At 46.4% G+C, this 21,346-nt stretch overlaps 1 protein-coding gene across 6 annotated transcripts in view; it reads left to right on the forward strand.

Annotated features, from left to right (window-relative positions):
* The window catches only part of garnl3 (GTPase activating Rap/RanGAP domain like 3), a 408,597-nt gene that overhangs the window by 315,703 nt on the left and 71,548 nt on the right, over positions 1–21,346 (forward strand). For 3 of the 6 annotated variants that reach the window (XM_080211832.1, XM_080211831.1, XM_080211833.1), the window contains 5 exons: positions 1,055–1,159; positions 4,931–5,005; positions 11,495–11,596; positions 15,715–15,826; positions 20,119–20,217. In XM_080211832.1, the coding sequence (XP_080067958.1) occupies positions 1,055–1,159; positions 4,931–5,005; positions 11,495–11,596; positions 15,715–15,826; positions 20,119–20,217 (493 nt within the window). The remainder of the gene's footprint in view (positions 1–1,054; positions 1,160–4,930; positions 5,006–11,494; positions 11,597–15,714; positions 15,827–20,118; positions 20,218–21,346) is intronic. The other 3 variants (XM_080211834.1, XM_080211835.1, XM_080211836.1) reach the window with 1 other exon arrangement.

Raw genomic sequence — 21,346 nt, forward strand, 5'->3', positions numbered from 1 at the left:
AAGACCAAAGACATGGTTAAAGATTTCCTGCCTCTACCCCTCTCCCCGCACAGCCTATTTTCCAGCAGTGAAAGTGGCCTGCTAACGGCCAGTGGCAGAAGGATCTTCCAGTCCCGCTGATGTCACTGGGGTTTTGTGTGCCCCGCATCCTCCACCGATGGGCAACGCGCCACAGGGGGTCACCGTGAGCGGGCCTGGAAGATCCTGCCAAAGGAAAGGGCTGGAAAATTTCAGCAATTCATAGAATCAGAATCCTACTGTGCAGAAGGAGGCCATTCAGCCCACTGAGTCTACACTGACCACAATCCCACCCAGGCCCTATTCAATGCACCGATAAAGCAAGTTCATACTCTTTCAACTTAATTTCTTGGGTAGTAACCCATCTGCCAAAGATTTACTGATATTCCTGCTACCTATAAGCAGGAAGGTAATTTAGTCCAGTGTTCTTTTGTGCTGGAATACACTAGTTCAATGTCTTTACTGAACCATTAATTCCCTTTGTATAGAATAACTTGCCTGCTTTTTAATAGGCTGTTAAACCCCAAGTGGTTTACTGGCTGGCCAGTGACAGACAGCAATTTTAATCACCATTAACTTTTTGCGTATTGACATTCTGAGAAAGGTACACTGTAGGGAAGGGAAGGTACATTGACAGAGGGCTGTACGAGGGTTTTATAAGTAATAATTCTGAAGTTATGTCCACAAAAACAGATGAATGACTCTTTACATATTGACGACAATGACATGGCTCCCTGTACCTTGCAAACGCTATCCATCAGGCACACTGAAGGATTTGGTAGTGGCTTACTGAGGAGACACTGCTGTCAGGGCCTGTTTTGAAATGTTGAGTGTGGCGACAGGTTAAAAATTGGTGACGGTCATTTGAGTTTGTGGCCTCCCTGCTCAAAAAGAACCAAAAAGGATGCTTTCTGGAGATCAGTCGCACAGAGTAAAAGCCTGAGGTTGCTGGACATGCAGTGTCTCTTTGGTGAATCGAATGAACTGATGTGATCTTGTGCAGAGGTGCTAATTCCTCCTTCTGTTACGTACCCAGAACATGTTAAACAGGAGGTCGTTTAGCGACGTGCTGCCAGACTCGCCCAAGTCAGCCCGGAAAAAGGAAGAGGCACGCCAAGCAGAATTTGTCAGAGTGGGCCAAGTAAGTTCCACCTGTTAGCCGTCGCTGTTTAATTCGATTGATTCACAGGCCTCTTCACGTTGGAAGCCGAGTCACGTGCTCCGCTCTGCATCCACACAATCCAGCCAGGAGAGGTGGTGGCGTTGTGGTCTTGTCACTGGACTAATAAGCCAGAGGCCCAGGGTAAAGGTTTGGGGACCTGGATTCAAATCCCACAATGGCAGATGGTAAAAGTCGACTAATAAAAACGTGGGGTGGGATTTTCCGACCTCGCTCGCCCCGAAACCGGGAACTCCTGCCCAAGGTTGAAGGACGTTTCCATGGTCCATCCCTCACCTGCTCTGATTCCTGCGGCAGGTGGGATAGTAAAATTTGCCCCGTGGAATTAAAAGTCTTAACAATGACAAAATTATCGATTGTTGTAAAATCCCAATAGTGCGCTAATGTCCTTTAGGGAAGGAAATCTGCCATCCTTACCCCGTCTGGCCGACATGTGACTCTAGACCCACAACAATGCAGTTGCCTCTGAAATGCCCTTGCAAGCCACTCGATGTAAGGGCAATTCGGAATAAATACTGCACCAGTCAGAGACACTTTCAACAAATTTAAAAAGAGAATGCCAAGCAAATTACATCAATTAAACAACAAGAGTTGAGATTTTTTTAAGGGCAGTGTCTGCAATGAACGGAACATGTTCCGTCACTCAACAATGCAAGCTGGGGTCTCTCCACCTCATCGTTGCAGTTTTATCATTGCCAGTGTATATACAGGATAGCTGCCTGATTGGAAGATGGTAACTGTATGATGGCAGCGGTCTGTCAGCTGAACTTCAGAATTGGTTTATTCCATAATTCAGGCAGGCAGCCGTTAGTATTTCTAAACATGTCTACAAAGAAGCAACGATATTTGACAGAGCGTTAAACCAGCTTTTTTTCTGGATTTTTCTATTTCTAGTGGATTAGGTAAACACTGACTATTCTCCGTTGTTTGGGTGATGTAGAACGCCATATACATTAGGGTGACACAGTGGTTAGCACTGCTGCCTCGCAGCGCCAGGGACCCGGGGTTGATTCCTGGCTTGGGTCACTGTCTGTGTGGAGTCTGCACGTTCTCCCTGTGTCTGTGTGGGTTTCCTCCGGTTTTCTCCTAGACGTGCTGGTTAGGTGCTGGCCATCCCTCAGCGTACCCGAGCAGGCACCAGAGTGTGACAACTAGGGGATTCTCACAGTAGCAGTTCCACAGTTTTAAAGTCAGCCTACATGTGAGACTAATAAAGAAACTTTAAAAAATTTAAACTTGATGCTGGATCAAGGGAATCTAAGTGCTGCTGGAACACAGCATAATGAAGTCACGTTTATACGAAAACTTCATCTTGTTTTGCCTCTGAGCAGATTTGGTGAATAGATTTGGGTGTAAAATCGTGGGACAGCAATGGGGAGTGAGAGTGCTGGAGGTAAGAAGATTTGGTGTGCTGGTGTGGCATTTCCCTATCCACTCTGCGTGTGAACAAAGTCGACAAGACTATCAAGCTTGACTCACGCACCCTGAAACATCATGGGCAAGATTTCCCAGCCCTTCTGCCCCATTCCTCTCTCCCCCCCCCCCCCCCCCCCCCCACCACCACCACCACCACCAACAGAGGTGGTTCACCATTGGCAGGATCTTCCAGTCTCGCTGATGTCTGTTGCGTTTTGTGTGACTCAACCACAGGGGTCACTTTCAGCGGGACTGGAAGATCCCACCAACAGGAAGGACTGGAAAATCCCACCCCATGATTCAGCACTTCCGACACACTTCCTGAATCCTGTGCTGTCTGCCCCACTCTCTTTCTGTTCATTTAAGGGATGTGGGTGTCACTGGGTGAGACCAGCAAATATTGCCCATCTGTGATTTGCCTTGAGAAGCCACCTTGAAACATCCATGGCACTGTTAGGGATGGAATTCCAGGTTTTTCCAGGAGAATGAAGGAACAGCGATAGAGTTTCGATTCAGGGTGGTGGGAGTTTGGAGGGGAACTTGCGGGTCATCGTACGTTGTCCTTCTTGATGGTAGAGCTCACAAGTTTGGTAGTTGTTGTGGAAGGAGCCTTGATGAGTTGCTGCAGTGCATCTTGTAGATCATGCACAGTGCTGTCACTGGTGGAGGGACTGAATGTTTAAGATGGTGGATAAGGTGCCGATCAAGTGAACCACTTTGCCTGATTGGGGCTGAGCATCTTGAATGTTCTTGGAGCTGCACTCATCCATGCAAATGGAAATTATTCCATCAGGAACCATTTCAACTATATCAGTACCTGTGCTAACCTACTTACAACCAATCAGTTGGCATTTGCACTAACCGGCAGATGGATTTCATAGGAGCTATTTGTTCCTCAATTTCGACAATGGTCGAAGAGGAAGACTCCTGCCTGATGGCTTTCGAGACCCTCAAACCTGTTGATGATTTTGGTGATGAGTGCAAGAGTCAGCCACGACCGTGCGAACCTGATCTCATCAACACAGCCACCTGAAACAGAATAAGGGTGAATAGTCCAAAGCTTTTTATTAAAACCGTACACAAAAATAAATCATGGAGTCATTTGGAAGATTGTTCTTAATTCGCTATATTTCTGAAGGTTCTTTTAACTCAAATGCTTACTGCATCCTTTCTCTCCCTCCCTTGTGGTGTACATTCTTCATTATTTCTCTTTAAACCCTCACACTTTGTGGGACGTTCCACCTCGCCCAGAGAGACAATCCCTGCTTCTAGGTCTCTATCAGCACCGCCAGTTGGTAGGCGAGGATTATTCATCCTCCAATCAGCCCCCCTTTTAGATGGGGGGTACCTGGCCTCAGCACATTGTCAGTCCTCCTCACATCGTGTAGAAGTTTGAGGGCTTCCGTTATTGCCTTCATCAACGCAGAAGTGGCCATTCGGCCCATTGAGTTTGCACCGACTCTGTGACACAGTATCTCACCCAGGGCATCCCACCCCGCCCTATCTCCATCACCCCACACATTTCCCATGGCTAATCCATCTAACCTACACATAAACACTACGGGGCAATTTAGCATGGCCGATCCAGCTAACCCAGACATAGAATCACAGGCCCTTCAGCCTATCAAGTCCGCACTGACACATGAAAGGCCCTGACTTGCCCACCTAATCCCACTTACCAGCACTTGGCCCAAGGTGGAGATACTAACCACTAGACTAATGAGGAAATGTAAATCTTTGAGACTGTGGGAGGAGACCGCGGCACACGGAGGAAACCCATACAGACACAGGGAGAATGTGCAAACTCTGGACAGACAGTGACCCAAGGCAGGAGTGGAACCCATATCCCTTGACGCAGCAGTGCTAATCACTGTGCCACTGTGCTTTCCACTCTGTATATTCACACTCCTTCTGTCCCCTGTGAAAATCTGATTAATTAAACCCTGTGGCCCTGCGAATTTGTGTCCTCCTTTCATAACATTAATTATGCGGTAAGATGTTACTAATTTTACAGGGTAATTTATTCAAACAGCTGGCAGAGAGGTGCAGAATGATCATAGCGTTTAATCCCTGTTTTGTTCCGCTGGACTGACAAAATGTGGCTGTTAGGCAAATAAAATCCCCAGCGCACTCTGCTTTTGGCCTGTGTGTCACCTGAGAGCAGTGATGGTTGCCAAGGTGATGATGTCCATGTTGTGATGCCCTGGCTCTCTGATTCCAGGCTCCCTTCGCTCGCCCCCATGATGTCAATCAGAGTAAGAATGCAGCGCTAATGGCATGACAGAGTATTATAGTCCAGATGTTCTTTCTCTTCAGGCCCTCAAGCTGAAAACCATCGTCAGAGGAGATGCTCCCACCAGCTTGGTAACCACCGGCCTGTACAGGAAGGAGGTGAGCACGGTGTTAACCTTCCTTCTCTCTACCTACACATTTCAACAAAACTGTTGCAGAATTTGACTATCGTGCATTACGTCTGTGTCGCAGGCCCAATTGTTCTGTTCATTTCAGTGAGAGTACACCCAACTGACTCATTGCAGCACAGAAGGAGGCCATTTGGCCCATCAACTCCATGCCAGCTCTCCATGGCGCAAACTATTCCACTATTCTACCCACCTAGTCCTGCAAATTCACTTCCTTCAGTGTCCAATCAATTTCCTTTTGAAATTGTTGCTCTTCTCTGCTTCCAACCCTCTCCTCACAGGCACTGAGCTCCAGATCATTGTCGTTTGACAGTGCTAGTCAACAATATAGAAGGAAGAGGCCATTATGCCAATTTTTTTGTTGGAAGAGATGTTAAGATGTGCTGGAAATGTGCCACATTCCAAGTTTTTTTTCATTCATGAGACTTGAGCAACACATTTATTGCCCATCCCAATTTGCCATTCAGAAGACAAATGAGGATGGGCAATAAAACATTTCTTCCTCACGTCCTTCCTACATTTCTTGCCTCAAAACCTTAAATCTGCGTCTAACCTCCCCCCACCGCCCTACCCCTCCCTGTATCACCGGCTGAAGCAAATAGATTTTCCTTCTGTACCTCACGTAAACGGATGGTAATTTTGTACACCCCATCCACACCCAGGCAATTGTCAGTCCTCAGCTTCAACAGTTCGCTCAGTACCATTTCTCTGGTGGCTGTAACTTTCCCGTGTTCCTCCGTCCCTTCCATTTCCTGGTCTAAAGCTGCTTCAGAGAAGTTACATGTATTCTCGTTAGTGAAGATTGATGCTAAGTACCTGCTCAGTTTATCTCCCATCTCCTTGTTTTTTTCATCATCAATTCTCCAGACTCACATTATTACTTTGCTTCTTTTTAAATATTTATGGAAACTCCTACTATCTGTTTTTACATTTCTGACCAAAGTAAAACAAAAGTAAAGTTTATTTATTAGTCACAAGGAGGCTTACATTCACACTGCAGTGAAGTTACTGTGAAAACGTTATCTTTTATCCTCCAAGTTATCCCTCCTTATTAATCTTTTAGTTATTCTTCATTGTTCCTCATATTCGATTCAATCATCTGACCTTTCACGTACCTTTGCGCAAAAGGATATGCCTTTCCTTTAACCAAACGAGAAAACGCTGGAAAATCTTAGCAGGTCTGGCAGCATCAGAGTCATCTGGAACAGAAATGTTAGCTCTTTCCTCTCCTTACAGATGCTGCCAGACCTGCTGAGATTTTCCAGCGTTTTTTCTTTTGGTTTCAGATTCCAGCATCTGCAGTAATTTGCTTTTATGCCCCTTCTTTAAGTTTGTTACACCTTTTACGGATGATGGGTCCATTCCTTTGCCTTTTTCTTTCTCCTTGGAATGTATCTATTCTGAAATATCCCCTCAAATGTTTGCTGCTGCGTCTCTGTTGACCAATCCCTTAATCTAATTTGCCAATTCACTGCCATGACCTCAGATTTAAGTTTAAAAACAGAGGCCGGAATTCTCCCAAAAAGATTCTAAGTGTCGAATTTGTGTGAAAGCTGGAGTAATTCAAGCTGTTTTTTTCAGTGGGAGATCCCACACTCTGTGCACTGCAGAGTGCACTAGAATGAATATCATTGTAATTCAGGGGACGGGGCCTATCCCTGCTGGAGAGGCCAGCAGCATAGCGCTGGGTGGGTCACTGTGCATGCCCTGATTTCTCAGTGTCAAGCCTGGCACATGCGCAATGGCCCTGTACTGCTGGCCTCCCATTGCTGGCCAGCCCCGCAACCTCTGCAACAACGGCTCTCTGCCCTCCCATGGCCCGATTGCTAGCCCGCCCCCATCTCCAGCCCCCCCCGCCACCCCCCTCCGATTCCCCACCCCTGTTAATCCTGACCCTCCCCCCCCCCACCCCACAGCAGGCTAACCCTGCCCCACCCCTATCGCTGGCCTCCCTCCTCCTACCAATCCTGTCTGCAGAGTGGCTGCAGGACCTCCCCACCCCCCCACTGATTGCCCCACTGGACCCTACCCCCATCAGACCCTGCCCCCTGGCCATTAGCACTTTGCCCCTTGGCAATGCCAGGAAGCACAGGCTGGCACTGCCAAGGTGCCGATGCCAAGGGGGCACCGACCCCCACCATCTGAGCCTGGGGTCCCCGATTGCCTCCCCATTATTCCAGCAGGGTCGGATCGCTAGTTCCCCATGAGTGGGGGGCTAGTGTAGTCCCCACTGAAATAAACATCTCTGGCGGGGGTGGGGGGGGCGGGGGGATGCGGGGGGATGCTAGCACGCAGGTTTAGTCCCAGACCCGCTAATCACTTATGGCCTAACCGCAAGTTTAAACAGGGGTCTTTCTACCAATCCATGCATGCTAATCCTTTGAACCCTTTCACTTGGATCATTGAAGATTAGCACTCCCCTCTGTAACTGGGGAAAGGGGGCTGCTCTGTGTTGAAGGAAGAAGATTTTTCTTTGCCCGCGGTCAGGTCAGATGTTTCAGGCGTGTGGGTGGCAAAGTTGAGGTGGGGTGGTCTGGGGGGTTGGGTAGCAGGGGGATGTCAGGTTAACTGGGAATCTTGGGAACCTCGATACCCCTTTAATCTCCATGGAATTCTGGGAATGCTGTCGCCCCACCCCTTCCTGACCAATCCTCCCCGACCATCTCCCCAGTACAGCCATCCCACTGTAATCTCGGGATTACAGAAGGAAGTCTTGAAGCCGGAGTGGATTCATGGCTGCCTTGCCCCCAGAACCAACAAGTGGTGCTGCAGTCAACGTTGAGTTTGCAGAGGAGGTCGCGTGTCAATTGTATTTCTGTGAACTTTTTTTTTAATGGGTGGGGTAAACTATCTGTTTCATCTTGAATCAAAGTAATTGGTAAGAATGTTAAGTGATGATCATCCAAACATTTAAGGGTGTTTTGTTTTAAATGTTCTTGGTTTTTTTGTGCCCCCGTGTCTGTTTGGCGCCAACAAGACAAGTCCACTTGATTAATGGTTTAATGTATGTGTAATCCCATCAAATTAACTGATGTGTATGTTCGGCGAGCCTTGCTCTGAACATCATTTCCTTTACTCTAGAGAATTTCTCCGAAGCCTCTCGTCTAATTTGTCTTGACACTGTCTATAACCTGACTTGAAGCCATAATTCATCAGTGCCGGGACTGGCTGCAGTTCTCGCTGAAGGGAGACATAGAGCCATGGCCATTCAATAACCTGGTCCCAAATGAGGTGGCCATCCCGACACTTTGGGCCTCTCCTCGCCACTTCAGAGTTAATAGCGAGACACCGGTTGCAGTGGCAGGGTAGAAAAATAAAAGTTAATAAAATTTCTATCCCACACCCAGTAGCCCAGTCAACACAGATTCTCACATTAATTTAGCCAAGCTAAACACATGAAAGGGCACAAGGAATCTCCTGCAAATAAAGAAGTTAATTGCACAGATAAGGTGGTGCCGGAATGTGGCGGCGACTTGAGAGCTGAACCCAGCACACTCTCGAATTCTATATTTCACTCTCGTTTTATGCTTACTATATTCTACGCCCTCTCCTTTCCTACTCTCCTATGTACTCTATGAATGGTATACTTTGTACAGCATGCAAGAAATAACACTTTTCACTGTATCCCAATACATGTGACAATAATAAATCAAATCAAATCAAAGATATGCCACAAACATGGCATCTAATGGAGAGAAATTACCTTGGAATTAAGACAATTTTCCATCAGTTGACTTGGGGAAAGAATGTGTGTAAGGTCAGTCAGCCACCCAGAGTCATAGAATCTTACAATCCATAGAATCTTTCGTCCATAAACCTATCCGTGGATAGGTTTATGGACGAAAAGGGATTGGTTTAGGTTAGAGGGTCATTGTTTTTTTAACTGGTCGGCGCAACATCGTGGGCCGAAGGGCCTGTTCTGCGCTGTAATGTTCTATGTTCTATGTTCTACAATGCAGAAGGAATGTTGATGCCTATGCCAACCCTTTGAAAGAGCTATCTAATGAATTCTCTCTCCTGCTCTATCTCCGTAGTCCTGCATGTCTTTCCTTTCCGAGTACATATTCACTTCCCTTTTGAATGTTCCTGTTGAACTGCTCCCACTGCTCTCTCAGACAGTGCACTCCACTGTCACTGATTCTGCCGCTAATGGAACAAGATTCTCCCAACCCACCCGATCATCCCCTGTCAGAATTATGAACTCCTCCAGTAAATGGCTCCTTGGCCTTTCTCTGCTCTCATAAGAACAATCCAGCTGCTGTAGTCTCTCGACTTCACTGGAGTTCCTTCACCCCGATGTCATCCCCACTGTGTCCTCGTCCGGGTCAAGAGTGGCATGGTGGCACAGTGGTTAGCACTGCTGCCTCACAGTGCCAGGGACTCGGGTTCGATTCCCTGCTTGGATCACTCACTGTCTGTGTGGAGTTTGTGTGTTCTCCCCATGTCTGTGTGGATTTCCTCTGGGTGCTCCAGTTTCCTCCCACACTCCAAAGATGTGCAGGTTAGGTGCAATGGCCATGCTAAATTGATCCATAGTGTCAGGGGGATTAGCAGGGTGAATACAAGGGACTGAGGGGATAGAACCTGGGTGGGACTGTTGTCGGTGCGGACTCAATGGGCCAAATGGCTTCCTTCTGCACTATAGGGATTCTATGATTCTAGGTCCTGACATCCTCCTGAAAGCTTGGTGCCCAGGATTGGATGCAGTCCTCACCTGTTTTTTTTCAGGGCTTAGTGCAGCATCTCCACTTTATCAGGCCTGGCATCTCATCATTTTTTAACAGTCTTATCAAGCTGTATCATTTTGAAAGTTTGTGTGAGTGAGGCCCTGGATCTGTTTGCTCCTGCACCCCTTTGAAAACTGTGCTGTTTGGTTCATGTCATTTGCCTTTCCAAGATGCATCCGACCACCCAGCATTCACTTTTACCTGCTTGCCTGGCTGCCCACTTGCCCGTCTCTTTATGTCCTTCTGAAGCCCACTACCTGCCTTCTCACCGTTTCCTGTGTTTCCAAATTCTGTATCTGCAAACTTTAAAGTTATGCCCTGTAAGCACAAGCTCAGGCCATTGCTATATATCAAAAAGAGCAATTGTCTTAATTACCAGCCCCTGGGAACATCACCGTATTACCTCCCTCCAGTCTGATAAATGACTGTTCACTGCTACTGTCTGCTTTCTGTCCCTTAGCCAATTTTATATGCTTTCTACCCCTGTCCCTTTAATCCCTCGGGCTTCAATGTTGATGACAGCTATTACTTGGCACTTTATCAAATGCCTTTTGAACATCCACATCAACTGCATTCTCCTCATCCAGCCCCCCCATTATTTACTGAAATAACTCAATCAGGTTTTTGCAGACAGCACATATTGATGCCAGCTGTCATTTATGAACCCATGGCTTTTTCACATGACTAGTAATTTTGTTTCAAATTTGGGTTTCTACCAAATACACCCCCCACCAGCCCCAACCTCTTAGGCTGATTGGCCTGTCCTAGATTCATAGAATCCCTTCAGTGCAGGAGGAGGCCATTCGGCCCATTGCGTCTGCACCAATTCTCATGACAGAGTATCTCACCCAGGCCCTCGCCCCATCCTCCCCACCCCCATCCCCGCCCACCCTATCTCCATAACCTCACACATGCACCACGGTTAATCCATCTAAACAACACATCTTGGGGCACTAAGGGACATTCTAGCTTGGCCAATCCACCTGTCTATCTTTGGACCGTGGGATAAAACTGGAGCACCCGGAGGAAACGCAGGAGAATGTGAAAACTCCACACAGACTGTCGTTATCCAGTTTATGCCTCACCCCTCTTCTTAAACATGGGTTTTAAGATTTGTAACTAGTCAGCGCCCTGGCATGTCTCCATATCCAATGATGACTAAATGATGCCTGATGGATGGCGCGGTGGCACAGTGGTTAGCATTGCTACCCCGCTGCACCAGTGACCCGGGTTTGATTCCCGACTGGGGTCACTGTCTGTGCGGAGTCTGCACGTTCTCCTTGTGACTGCGTGAGTTTCCTCCCACAGTCCGAAGACATGCTGGTTAGGTGCATTGGTCATGCTAAATCCTCCCTCAGTGTACCCGACAGGCGCCGGAGCGTGGCGACCAGGGGATTTTCACAGTAACTTCACTGCAGTGTTAATGTAAGCCTACTCGTGACACTAATAAATAAACTTAAAAGATTGCGATGCAGTGCGTGTTGCAAATTCTTTTAACCACCCAGCCATGAATCAAGTTTTGTCCATGGTGGAAGATCATTGGCTATTGTCTTGCCTGTGTTCCTGGCTATGCGCACTAACACCTCCAAATGGCCAGTTTCCGTGCTGCAAGATCAATGTTGGTCTATATAAGTGAGTTAAAGATGTGATTTACTGGGGCGTTTGAAAGTGCGATTGATGGATTTATACTGGGGAGAGAAAAAAACACAATAACTTTCCCTCTATCATGACAGGATGACCTGGATGAGTTTAGCAGATCCTTGGTTCATTTTCCAGCCAGCAGCACATTGGATGAAGGAGTAAAGGCTTTAACTTGGTCAAAAAGAAGGAAAAATGTAACGTGTTTTTGTAAAGGAAATCTTAGTTATATTTGAAATATTTTTGTCCTATTCCGTTTGCTTGAATCATTAAATTGTGTACAGTTATTGAATGTGATTGTGTATAATCCTCTAAGTGTTTATGTTCAGAAAATGCAAAGTGATTACATCAGTGTTGAAAGGTCCTATGTTTCACCCAGCTGTTCACCCCTTCCTCAGTAACTCGGAATTAGCATTAGACTAGCACTCCAGCACAGACCAGGTGGGCTGAATGGCCTCCCTTTCTGCTGTATGATACTTTGGATAGGCAGACAATAGGAATAAGGAGGAACTTATGCACATCCCCTAAACTGTTTCGATGTAGATCAAACTTCTATTTACTCATCTCTTTTTCATATTAACACTTGTTTTCAAAGTGCACACAACTAAGTAGAATGGATGGGCAAAGAAGCAGGTGAAGAACATCCCAAATCAAACACATAAGAAAGTTACACCTCAAAATCTTACCCCCCCCCCCGCCTGCCATGGGACACAATGCAGGCAAGGTGCAGACAATGGGAAGGTCCTTAACTTCAGGTGGGGTTTTATGATTTTGAGATGAGCGAGGCCTTAAAATCCCACTCATAGTATCCAATACAGTTATGTGAAGTAGTCATTCCTTTCACATTGTTTGACTTACTGAGGAGAAAGCACTGCTTTAAAGATGTCCAAGGTCCAAAGTTAGGTAGATTGGCCATGCTAAATTGTCCCTTCATGTCAGGGGAACTAGCAAGGATAAATGCATGGGGTTGTGAGGATAGGGCCTGGGTGGGATTGTGGGTTGGTACATACTCGATGGGCCAAATGGCCTCCTTCTACACAGTAGGATTCTATGATTCTAAATGTGTTCTGGGATGAATAATAAATGTGGGGAAGATTTCCTCACTTCACCCATGAGTAATTAAGTTGTAAACATGCTCTTTTGTAAAGGGTTTTGCAATTTTAGTGCAGTGCATCTAGAACACAGAGGGAAACCTTTTCTTATTAACCCAGTGAGCCAGCAAGGCCAGGTTTCTGCCTCTCTAACCACCGGAATCAAAGCAATGCAGAGAGAATATAAATCAATGTGCTGCCCTTCATAGTGACATTTCCTGACCAAGGTATTCCACAAAGGAATCAAAGCTGCCTCACACGTTTCTCTTTAAGTTGCAATGGTATCTTGGATTGCAGGAGCACACTTTTGGACTCCAGGCAATTTGCTTTTGCTGCTAAGACAAGGACAGATGTTTGATCAGTTGCCTATAACCAGCTGTGATCCATTTACATTAAGGCCGGAATCTTTCCGTTCTGCCTGCCATGGGAATTGCAGCGGACGGGACAAGGACCGTGCAAAGGTCCTGAGGCGGGATTTTCCAGTCTTGGGTTGAGCATGGCCGGAAATCCCGCCTTAAACGTCTCACCCGTGTTTTCCTTTCTGTCGAATTGAATGGGCGGACAATGCCATAAAGGCAGATGCGACCATAACAGGTGGACAGTATGGACACTGAGGCCAATTGCTGCTTTTACATTCAAAAAGTTAGAATTATTCCCGGGGTGTGAAATGTTTCTGGGCTTTAATGTTAAACTGGGATCGTATCTGTATTTGCTTCTCTTGAATACGTCTGTATTCCTGAACATGTGAATCCATTCAATTCACAGCAACAGCTCAGCTAAACATAGAAGATAGGAGCAGGAGGAGGCCATTTGGCCTTTAAAGCCTGCTCTGCCATTCATTACAATCATGGCTGATTGAACAACTCAATAGCCTAATCCTGCTTTCTCCCCATAACCTTTGATACCATTCGCCCCCAAGTACTACATCTAGCCGCCTCTTGAATATATTCAATGTTTTGCCATCAACTACTTCCTGTGGTAATGAATTCTACAGGCTCACCACTCTTTGGGTGAAGAAATGTCTCCTCACCTCTGTCCTAAATAGCCTACTCTGAATCCTGAGACTGTGACCCCTAGTTCTGGGCTCCCCCGTCATCAAGAACATCCTCCCTGCATCTACCCTGTCTAGCCCTGTTAGAATTTTATAAGTCTCTATAAGATTCCCCCTCATGTGTCTGATCTCCCGTGAAAACAAGCCTAACCTAGTCAATCTCTCCTCATACATCAGTCCTGCCGTCCCCGGAATCAGCCTGGTAAACCTTTTGCTGCACTCCCTTGAGAGTAAGAACATCCTTCCTCAGGAAAGGAGACCAAAACTACACAGAATATTCTCGAAGTTAAGTGTCTGAGTGAAAGTGGGGATCTATTCAGAACACCACGATTATTCTCAGCCAACCTAAACCCTCTTCGTCCATATCTAATAGTTCCTGTAAGTTCTAATAAAACACGGAGATGCTTCTTACTCCATTGACCAATACCAAGAGGATGTGAAGCAAAATTAATTGGGAGGCTTATATCCACATCCAGACCCTTGAGTCTTATTAGTCTGTATTTCCCTCCCTCTGCAAACCGGTCATCCAAACTCTTGACTTCCTGCTATCAATAATTGGTGTGAAAGTACAAAGCTCAGGTACCCCATCCAGTTTCCCGTCCTACCCCCAGGGCAGCGCTGAACCATCAGAAGGTGGGGTGAGCCTGGGGTAATGGTGTCAGTTCAGGAGTGAGAGGGCTCCGATATTCTCTAGGTCCTGTTTCCTCTTCTTAGAGGTCACACAAGTCTTAATAGAAGTGTTGTTAAATAGCAAAACCTATATATCTGTGTAGAGCTGTTGCTTAACTAGGCCTGAAGCTTCTGGCAAACCCTTTTCTGTTTGTGTTGGTCGTACTGTGGACAAACATTGGTTTTCACAAAATCACAGAATTGTTGCAGCACAAAAGGAAGCCATTCGGCCCATCTGGTTCTGCACTGGCTCTCTGAATGAACTTGATACCATTCCCTTGCCTTCTCACTGTAACCCATTCTTCCTTTTCAGATAACAGTCTAATTCACTTTTTAATGTTTCCATTGAACCTGCCACCACCACACTGCCAGGCACCGCATTCCAGACCCCCACCACTCGCTGCACAAAAAGGTTTTTTTTTCACATCACTTCTACTTTTTTTTGGCAATTACTTTAAACTTGTGCCCTCTTGTTCAGGAGTGGGAATAGTTTTTGCCTATCCACTCAGTCCAGATCAAGAAATATCTCATCTTGCTGGCCTCGGGTCACTGTCTGCATGGAGTTTGCATGTTCTCCCCATGTCTGCATGGGTTTCCTCTGGGTGCTCCGGTTTCCTCCCACACTCCAAAGACATGTAGGTTAGGTTGATTGGACATGTTAAATTGCCCCTTCGTGTCAGGGTAAATAGGGGATCGGGCCTGGCTGGGGTTGTGGTTGGTGCAGACTCAAAGGGCCAAATGGCCTCCTTCTGCTCTCTAAGGATTTTATGATTCGATTAGGTTTTTGAAGAATCACTCTGGCTTTGTGAGGGAGGAAGCTGAGGAGTTGGAGTGTCTCTGGGGAGGCTCTTGGATTTGTTAGTTGGGAAAGCAGGATCCTCTACCAGTCCTGCTCCCCATCTAAGGAGCTGTGCTGAACAAGGCAATGCAAGCACAAGGTGGCACAGTGGTCAGCACTGCTGCCTCAGAGCGCCAGGGACCCAGGTTCAGTTTCTGGCTTGGGTCACTCTCTGTGCGGAGTCTGCACATTCTCCCTGTGTCTGCAGTAGGTTTCCTCCCACAGTGCGAAAAACGTGTTGGTTAGGCACATTGACTACGCTAAAATCTCCCTCAGTGTAACCCGACCAGGCACCGGAGTATGGCGACTAGGGGATTTTCACAATAACTTCACTGCAGTGTTAATGTAAGCCTACTTGAGACACTAATAAATAAATATTCAGACTTTAGGGAACCCATTTTCTGGTGGCTAATGCTTAACTTGCAGTGTAATAAGCAGCAGACCAGGGAATTATGGCCAAAGAAAGAGAATGTGCTCAGTGATAGCGCAGTCCTTTCAGCAACATTATAAAATGGAAATCACAATCACAATCGACCTCTAAGCTCTAGAGAAATGAATTTATGCTCTTAAAAGTTATTTGAATGAATGTGTCCATGTTTGGCATCATCCTGTTCTGCTCATTGTCAGATGATCTATATGGTGTTCTTTGTGTCCTTTCCTTTCCAGCCCTGGGAGCCTCAGTGTTTCTGCAGCACTTTTCCCTTTGAAATGATCTGCAGTGATTCCTGGGGACAATCGCTACTCATCTCTACAGATGTTGGAGTCTTACTCTTAGACGGTTAGTGCCTCATTCATCCCCAATTGAAATTAGGTGCCCACCATCTTCTGCCACTCAGTAACCTTATTTATGCGATTGTCTGGTTCCTCGCACTGGTGGGTTCATACCACGCACGTCGCATTTGTTTTGCAGTCGGTTTTAAATCCAGACTGGAATGTTGCATTCAGTCAGGATAAAGTGCACAATGTGGTCCACAGCCTGACAGTCAGGAGTGTGATGGAATACTCTCCACTTGCCTGGATTGGTGCAGCTCCAACAACACTCAAGAAGCTTGACACCATCCAGGACAAAGTAGCGCGCTTGATCGGCACCACATCCACAAACATCCGTTCCCTCCACCACCAACACTCAGTAGCTGCAGTGTGCACTATTTGCAAGATGCACTGCAGCAATTCACCAAAGATCCTTAGACAGCTCCTTCCAAATCCATGACCACTTCCATCTAGAAGGGCAAGGGCAGCAGATACATGGAAACACCACTACCTACAAGTTCCCCTCCAAGCCACTCCCCATCCTGACTTGGAAATATATGGCTGTTTCTTTGCAGTTGCTGGGTCAAAATCCTGAAATTCCCTTGCTCACGGCATTGTGGGTCAACCCACAGCATGTGGACTGCAGCAATTCAAGAAGGCAGCTCCCCACCACCTTTTTGAGGGTGACTGGGGACGGGCAATAAATGCTGGCCTAGCCAAAGGCGCCCATGTCCCACAAATGAATAAAAAGAAGTGTTGTGACTGACTTGGTTAATTGGCTTCCTGACCGCATCCAACAAGCCCATTCTGAATAATGAGGAGGACCTTTTGCAATAGGCGCCATCACCATTGGTAGCACAGCGTCTGCAGCTGGGATTTTCACACACAGTGGATGAACAAAATATTTGTGGCTTCAATCTTTTGACGCTGAATAACATTGTCACTATTGTGAAGCCAATTTCTCGGTGGAAATGCAATGGGGAAGTCAATATGCTTCCCACTAAGTTGCAAGCTGCTTTAGCACAATTGCAGCTGTTTATCACAAGGCCCAATTAGTTAGCATTTTCCTTTTGCATCTTGCCAACACTAAAGTAAACAGATTGCTGGAATGTTATTTGAGCTTGTTGCGGGACACTAGATAAAACAGGGATTCAATAACTATTGAACAGGACGGAATTTTACCGGCACATCCACCTGAGGTTCGGACGATCCCGCCTGATGCCAACAGAGAAGGCCGTTATCTGAGCCTCACCCACTCCCGGAATCGGGCAGGTGTGCCATTAAACTTCTGGCCAAGGGGTGGAAAAGGGCACAGCAATCTGGTTCAGGGCAACTTTAACTTCATGAGCTCTGATTTCCCCTAGGAAGTGGCAATTTGTTTTATGTGATCCAACAATCAAAGTCCAAATTGAAATTCCCTTTCTGTTGTGAGTCTGTGGAATATATTCACAGCCTCGATGACTAATGCAAAGTGTTTTTGTTTCAAAAACTCAACAGCTTTAAACTTCTTTTGTTTATCTCGTGTCTACTTACATTAAATGCCAAATTGTTCAGATTTATCCAAAAGAATGTCCCTTTAACCTCAAGACTAGAAATTCTCACACAAGCCAGGTTAGTTTGAAATGTAAATGCACTTTATTTTAATATTCTGGCAAAATCTTACACGCACACGCCACACACATACACAAACACACACGTGCAAACACACCTATAAGTTCACAAACATTCACACAAACATGCACACACAAACATGTCCCCACTCAAGTGCATGCACACACAAGTACACAAGCATGCACACATGCAAAACATACTCATGCAAAACATCCTCACAAATGCAAGCACATGACAGCATGCATACACGTGCAATCATGTACACAACATGCTCCCACTCAAGTACATGCACACGCATGCAGAAAAACATGCACATGCATTCATACACAATCATATACACACATGCATCTGCGCAATCACACAAATACTTGCACACACACACGCGTCCCCACTCAAGCGTGACCACTCACGGACATTTTTTTTAAAACTTCATTTTACAGGATGTGGGCATCGCTGGCTTTGTCAGCATTAGTTGTCCGCCCCTAATTGCCCTCATCGAGATGGTGGTGAGCTGCCTTCTTGAACTGCTGCAGTCCATGTGGTATAGGTACATCCGTAGTGCTGTTAGGGAGGGAATTCCAGAATTTTGATCCCAGGACAGTGAAGGAATGGCGATATATTTCTAAGTCAGGACATTGAGTGACTTGGAGGGGAACCTCCAGGTGGTGTTTTTCCCAGGTATTTGCTGCCCTTGTCCTTCCAGATGTTACCAGTCGTGTGTTTGGAAGGTGCTGCCTAAGGAACCTTGGTGAATTTTTACAGTGCATTGTGTAGATGCTACACACTGCTGCCACTGTTCATCAGTGGTGGAGTGATTGAATGTTTGTGGAAGGGATGACAATCAAGCAGGCTGCTTTGTCCTGGATGGTGTCGAGCTCCTTGAGTGTTGTTGAGGTTGCACTCATCCAGGCAAGTGGAGAGCATCTAGTCACTCTCCTGACTTGTGCCTTGTAGATGGTGGACAGGTTTTGGGCAGCCAGGAAATTAGTTACTTGCCATAGGATTCCTAGTCTTTGACCTGCTCTGGTAGCCACAGTACTTATATGGCTAGTCCAGTTCAGTTTCTGATCAATGGTAACAGCCAGGATGTTGATCGTGGGGATTTCAGTGATGGTAATGGTATTGAACGTTAAGGGGTTATGATTAGATTTTCTCTTGTAGGAGATGGCCATTGCCAGGCCCTTGTGTGGCGCGAATGTTACTCGCACACGCAGACACAAAAACACGCAAACATTCATGTACATAATCACACACCACACCCAAACATGCACACATGCAAACACACACATCTGCGTCAACATCCTGCTCTGTATTCCCTATTGTTTACTAGTTTTACAGAGCTGAAAGCCAGTGTGACACAAATGTTTAAAAGTTATTCATCTTTCTTTAATAAGTTGGAAATTTAATGAAAAACCTGTTTCTGGTGACTAAGTAAGAGAGGTTCAAATGTTAATATGTGAACAGAATATTTCATGTATTCCAAAAATAAAGTTAACTGACATTTAATTGAATCTACTTGCCAGTGATTGTGCTGGTTGGAGGGTCACTGAGGGGAGGGATGAACTCTGATTGTGCTGACTCTCCCTGTCAGGGTGTAGTCCACTTTCTCGTCTCAGTTTGAACAGCGAGTCTTCCCTGAGTCAATCTGTTGTCCAAGCCCACTAATGTAACAGGACGTGATCGGCAGTATAACTTCCACCCAGGGATTCCTTTCTCTGTGCAAGTGCCTACCCAAAACAATCTGCGTGGGTTTCTCCGGATGCTCCGGTTTCCTCCCACAGTCCAAAAGTGTGCGGGTTAGGTTGATTGGCCATGCTAAATTGACCCTTAGTGTCAGGGGGATTAGCAGGGTAAATATGTGGAACTATGGGGATGGGGCCTGGGTGGGATTGTTGTCGGTGGAGGCTTGATGGATCGATTGGCCTCCTTCTGCACTGTAGGGATTCTATGATTCCATGATCTCCAACTTTTTTTTGTTTTAATTTTAATTGACTTTATGCTGTAATTTATAACTTTGATGTAAAATGCTATGTCCCCTGTACAGTGGGGAGTTAGATTAGAATGGACAGGCAGTGGACATCAATATAATGAGATATAGATGGGCAGCCTGGTGGCACAGTGGTTCACAGTGATTCCTGGCTTGGCTTACTGTCTGTGTGGAATCTGCATGTTCTCCCCGTGTCTGCGTGGGTTTCTTCCGGGTGCTTCGGTTTCCTCCCACAGACCGAAAAACACACTGGTATTTTGAAATTTAACCAGAAAGTTCCAGTTAAGCAGCAGCTGTGGAGCGAGAGAGAGGCAGAGTTAATGTTTCGAACTCATGATGACTGTTCCTCAGAACTTTGCTTCTCTGAAGAAGAGTCATATCAGACTTGAAATGTTAACTCTGGGCGGGATTTTTGGGCCTACCCGCCCCGAAACCAGAGCATCCCACCCGAGGGCCTTCCTGTGGTCCGTCCCTTGCTCGCTCCGATGCCCATGGTGGGCGGGATGGTAAAATTCGCACCTCAATCTCTCTTTCTCTCTCTCTCTCCACAGTTGCTGCCAGACCTGCTGAGTATTTCCGGCACTTCCTGTTTTCATTTCCAATTTCCAGCATCTGCAGTATTTTGCCCTTTTTCTCCCGATGATTTTATTCAGTGAGGAAAGGATGAATTTTTTTTTTGTTAAATGTCTAATTACCACGCTGGTTGTTTCTGGTTTATTTAGAGGGACAAACCCCAGTGCCAGTCTTTGACAGGACACTGCCGGTGAAACAGATGGACATTTTGGAAACTCAGGACCTCTTGTTCACCAGAGCTGATAAAGGTAAACCCCAACTAGAACAATCTTCCGAGGCCGGCCTTTAGCTGGTCAGAGCGAGAAACTTGTGAGCATGTGGACACATTATTTATGCAAGGAGACAGTGGTTTGGTGTTAATATCATTGTGCTAGTAACCAGAGGCTCCACGTTAACACTCTGGGCACACGGGTTCAAATCCCATCACAGCAGCTGGTGGAATTTAAATTAAATTGATAAAACTGTATGGAATATAAAGCTTGTCCTGGTGATGGTGACCATGACAACTTTCATCGATTGTTACAAAACCCATCTATCCTGCTCGGCTATTGTTCGCCCCATCTCCATAACCATCTCCAGCCGTACAATTTCTCCATTCCCTCAGCTTTGACCACTTTTGCCCCCTCACTCCCTTTGCCAAGCCTCTGGAATTTACTCCCTCATCCCTCTGCCTCTACAACTCCCCCTTCTCCTTTACAAGGGGAAACAATGATACTATCCCCGGACCAGTAATCCAGAGGCCCAGACTGATATGGGTGGCATGGTGGCACAGCGGTTAGCACTACTGCCTCTCAGCGCCAGGGACTCGGGTTCAATTCTTGGGTTACTACCTGCGTGGAATTTGTATATCCTCCCCATGTCTGCATGGGTTTCCTCCAGGTGCTCCGGTTTCCTCCCACAGTCCGAAAGATGTGCAAATCAAGTGGATTGGCCATGCTAGATTGCCCCATGGAGTCCAAGACATGTAGGTTAGATGATTCGCCATGGTAAACGCAGGGGGTTATGTGGATGGGGGGGGTGGGGGGGGAGGCCTGGGTAAGATACTCTGTCGGAGAGTTGATGCAGACCCAATGGGCTGAATGGCCTCCTCTGCACTGTAGGGATTCTATGATAATTCCCTGGGACGTGAACTTAAATTCCAACACAGCTGATGAAGTTTAAATTCAATTAAAGAAAAAGAATCCAGATTTGAAAGCTGTTCTCAGTAAAGGTAGCCTTGATACTATCTTTCATTGTTGGAAAAACCGATCCAGTTTCCTTGAGGGAAGGAAATCTGCTGTCGTTACCCAGTCTGGCTTAAACATATCTTGAGACTGACAGCACTGTGGTTGACTCTTAAATGCCCAGTGGCATAGTTGTTCGCATTGCTGCCTCACA

This window comes from Carcharhinus amblyrhynchos, chromosome 25 (genome assembly GCF_965287045.1).
Source record: "Carcharhinus amblyrhynchos chromosome 25, sCarAmb.v2.hapA, whole genome shotgun sequence".
Lineage (NCBI taxonomy): Eukaryota > Metazoa > Chordata > Chondrichthyes > Carcharhiniformes > Carcharhinidae > Carcharhinus > Carcharhinus amblyrhynchos.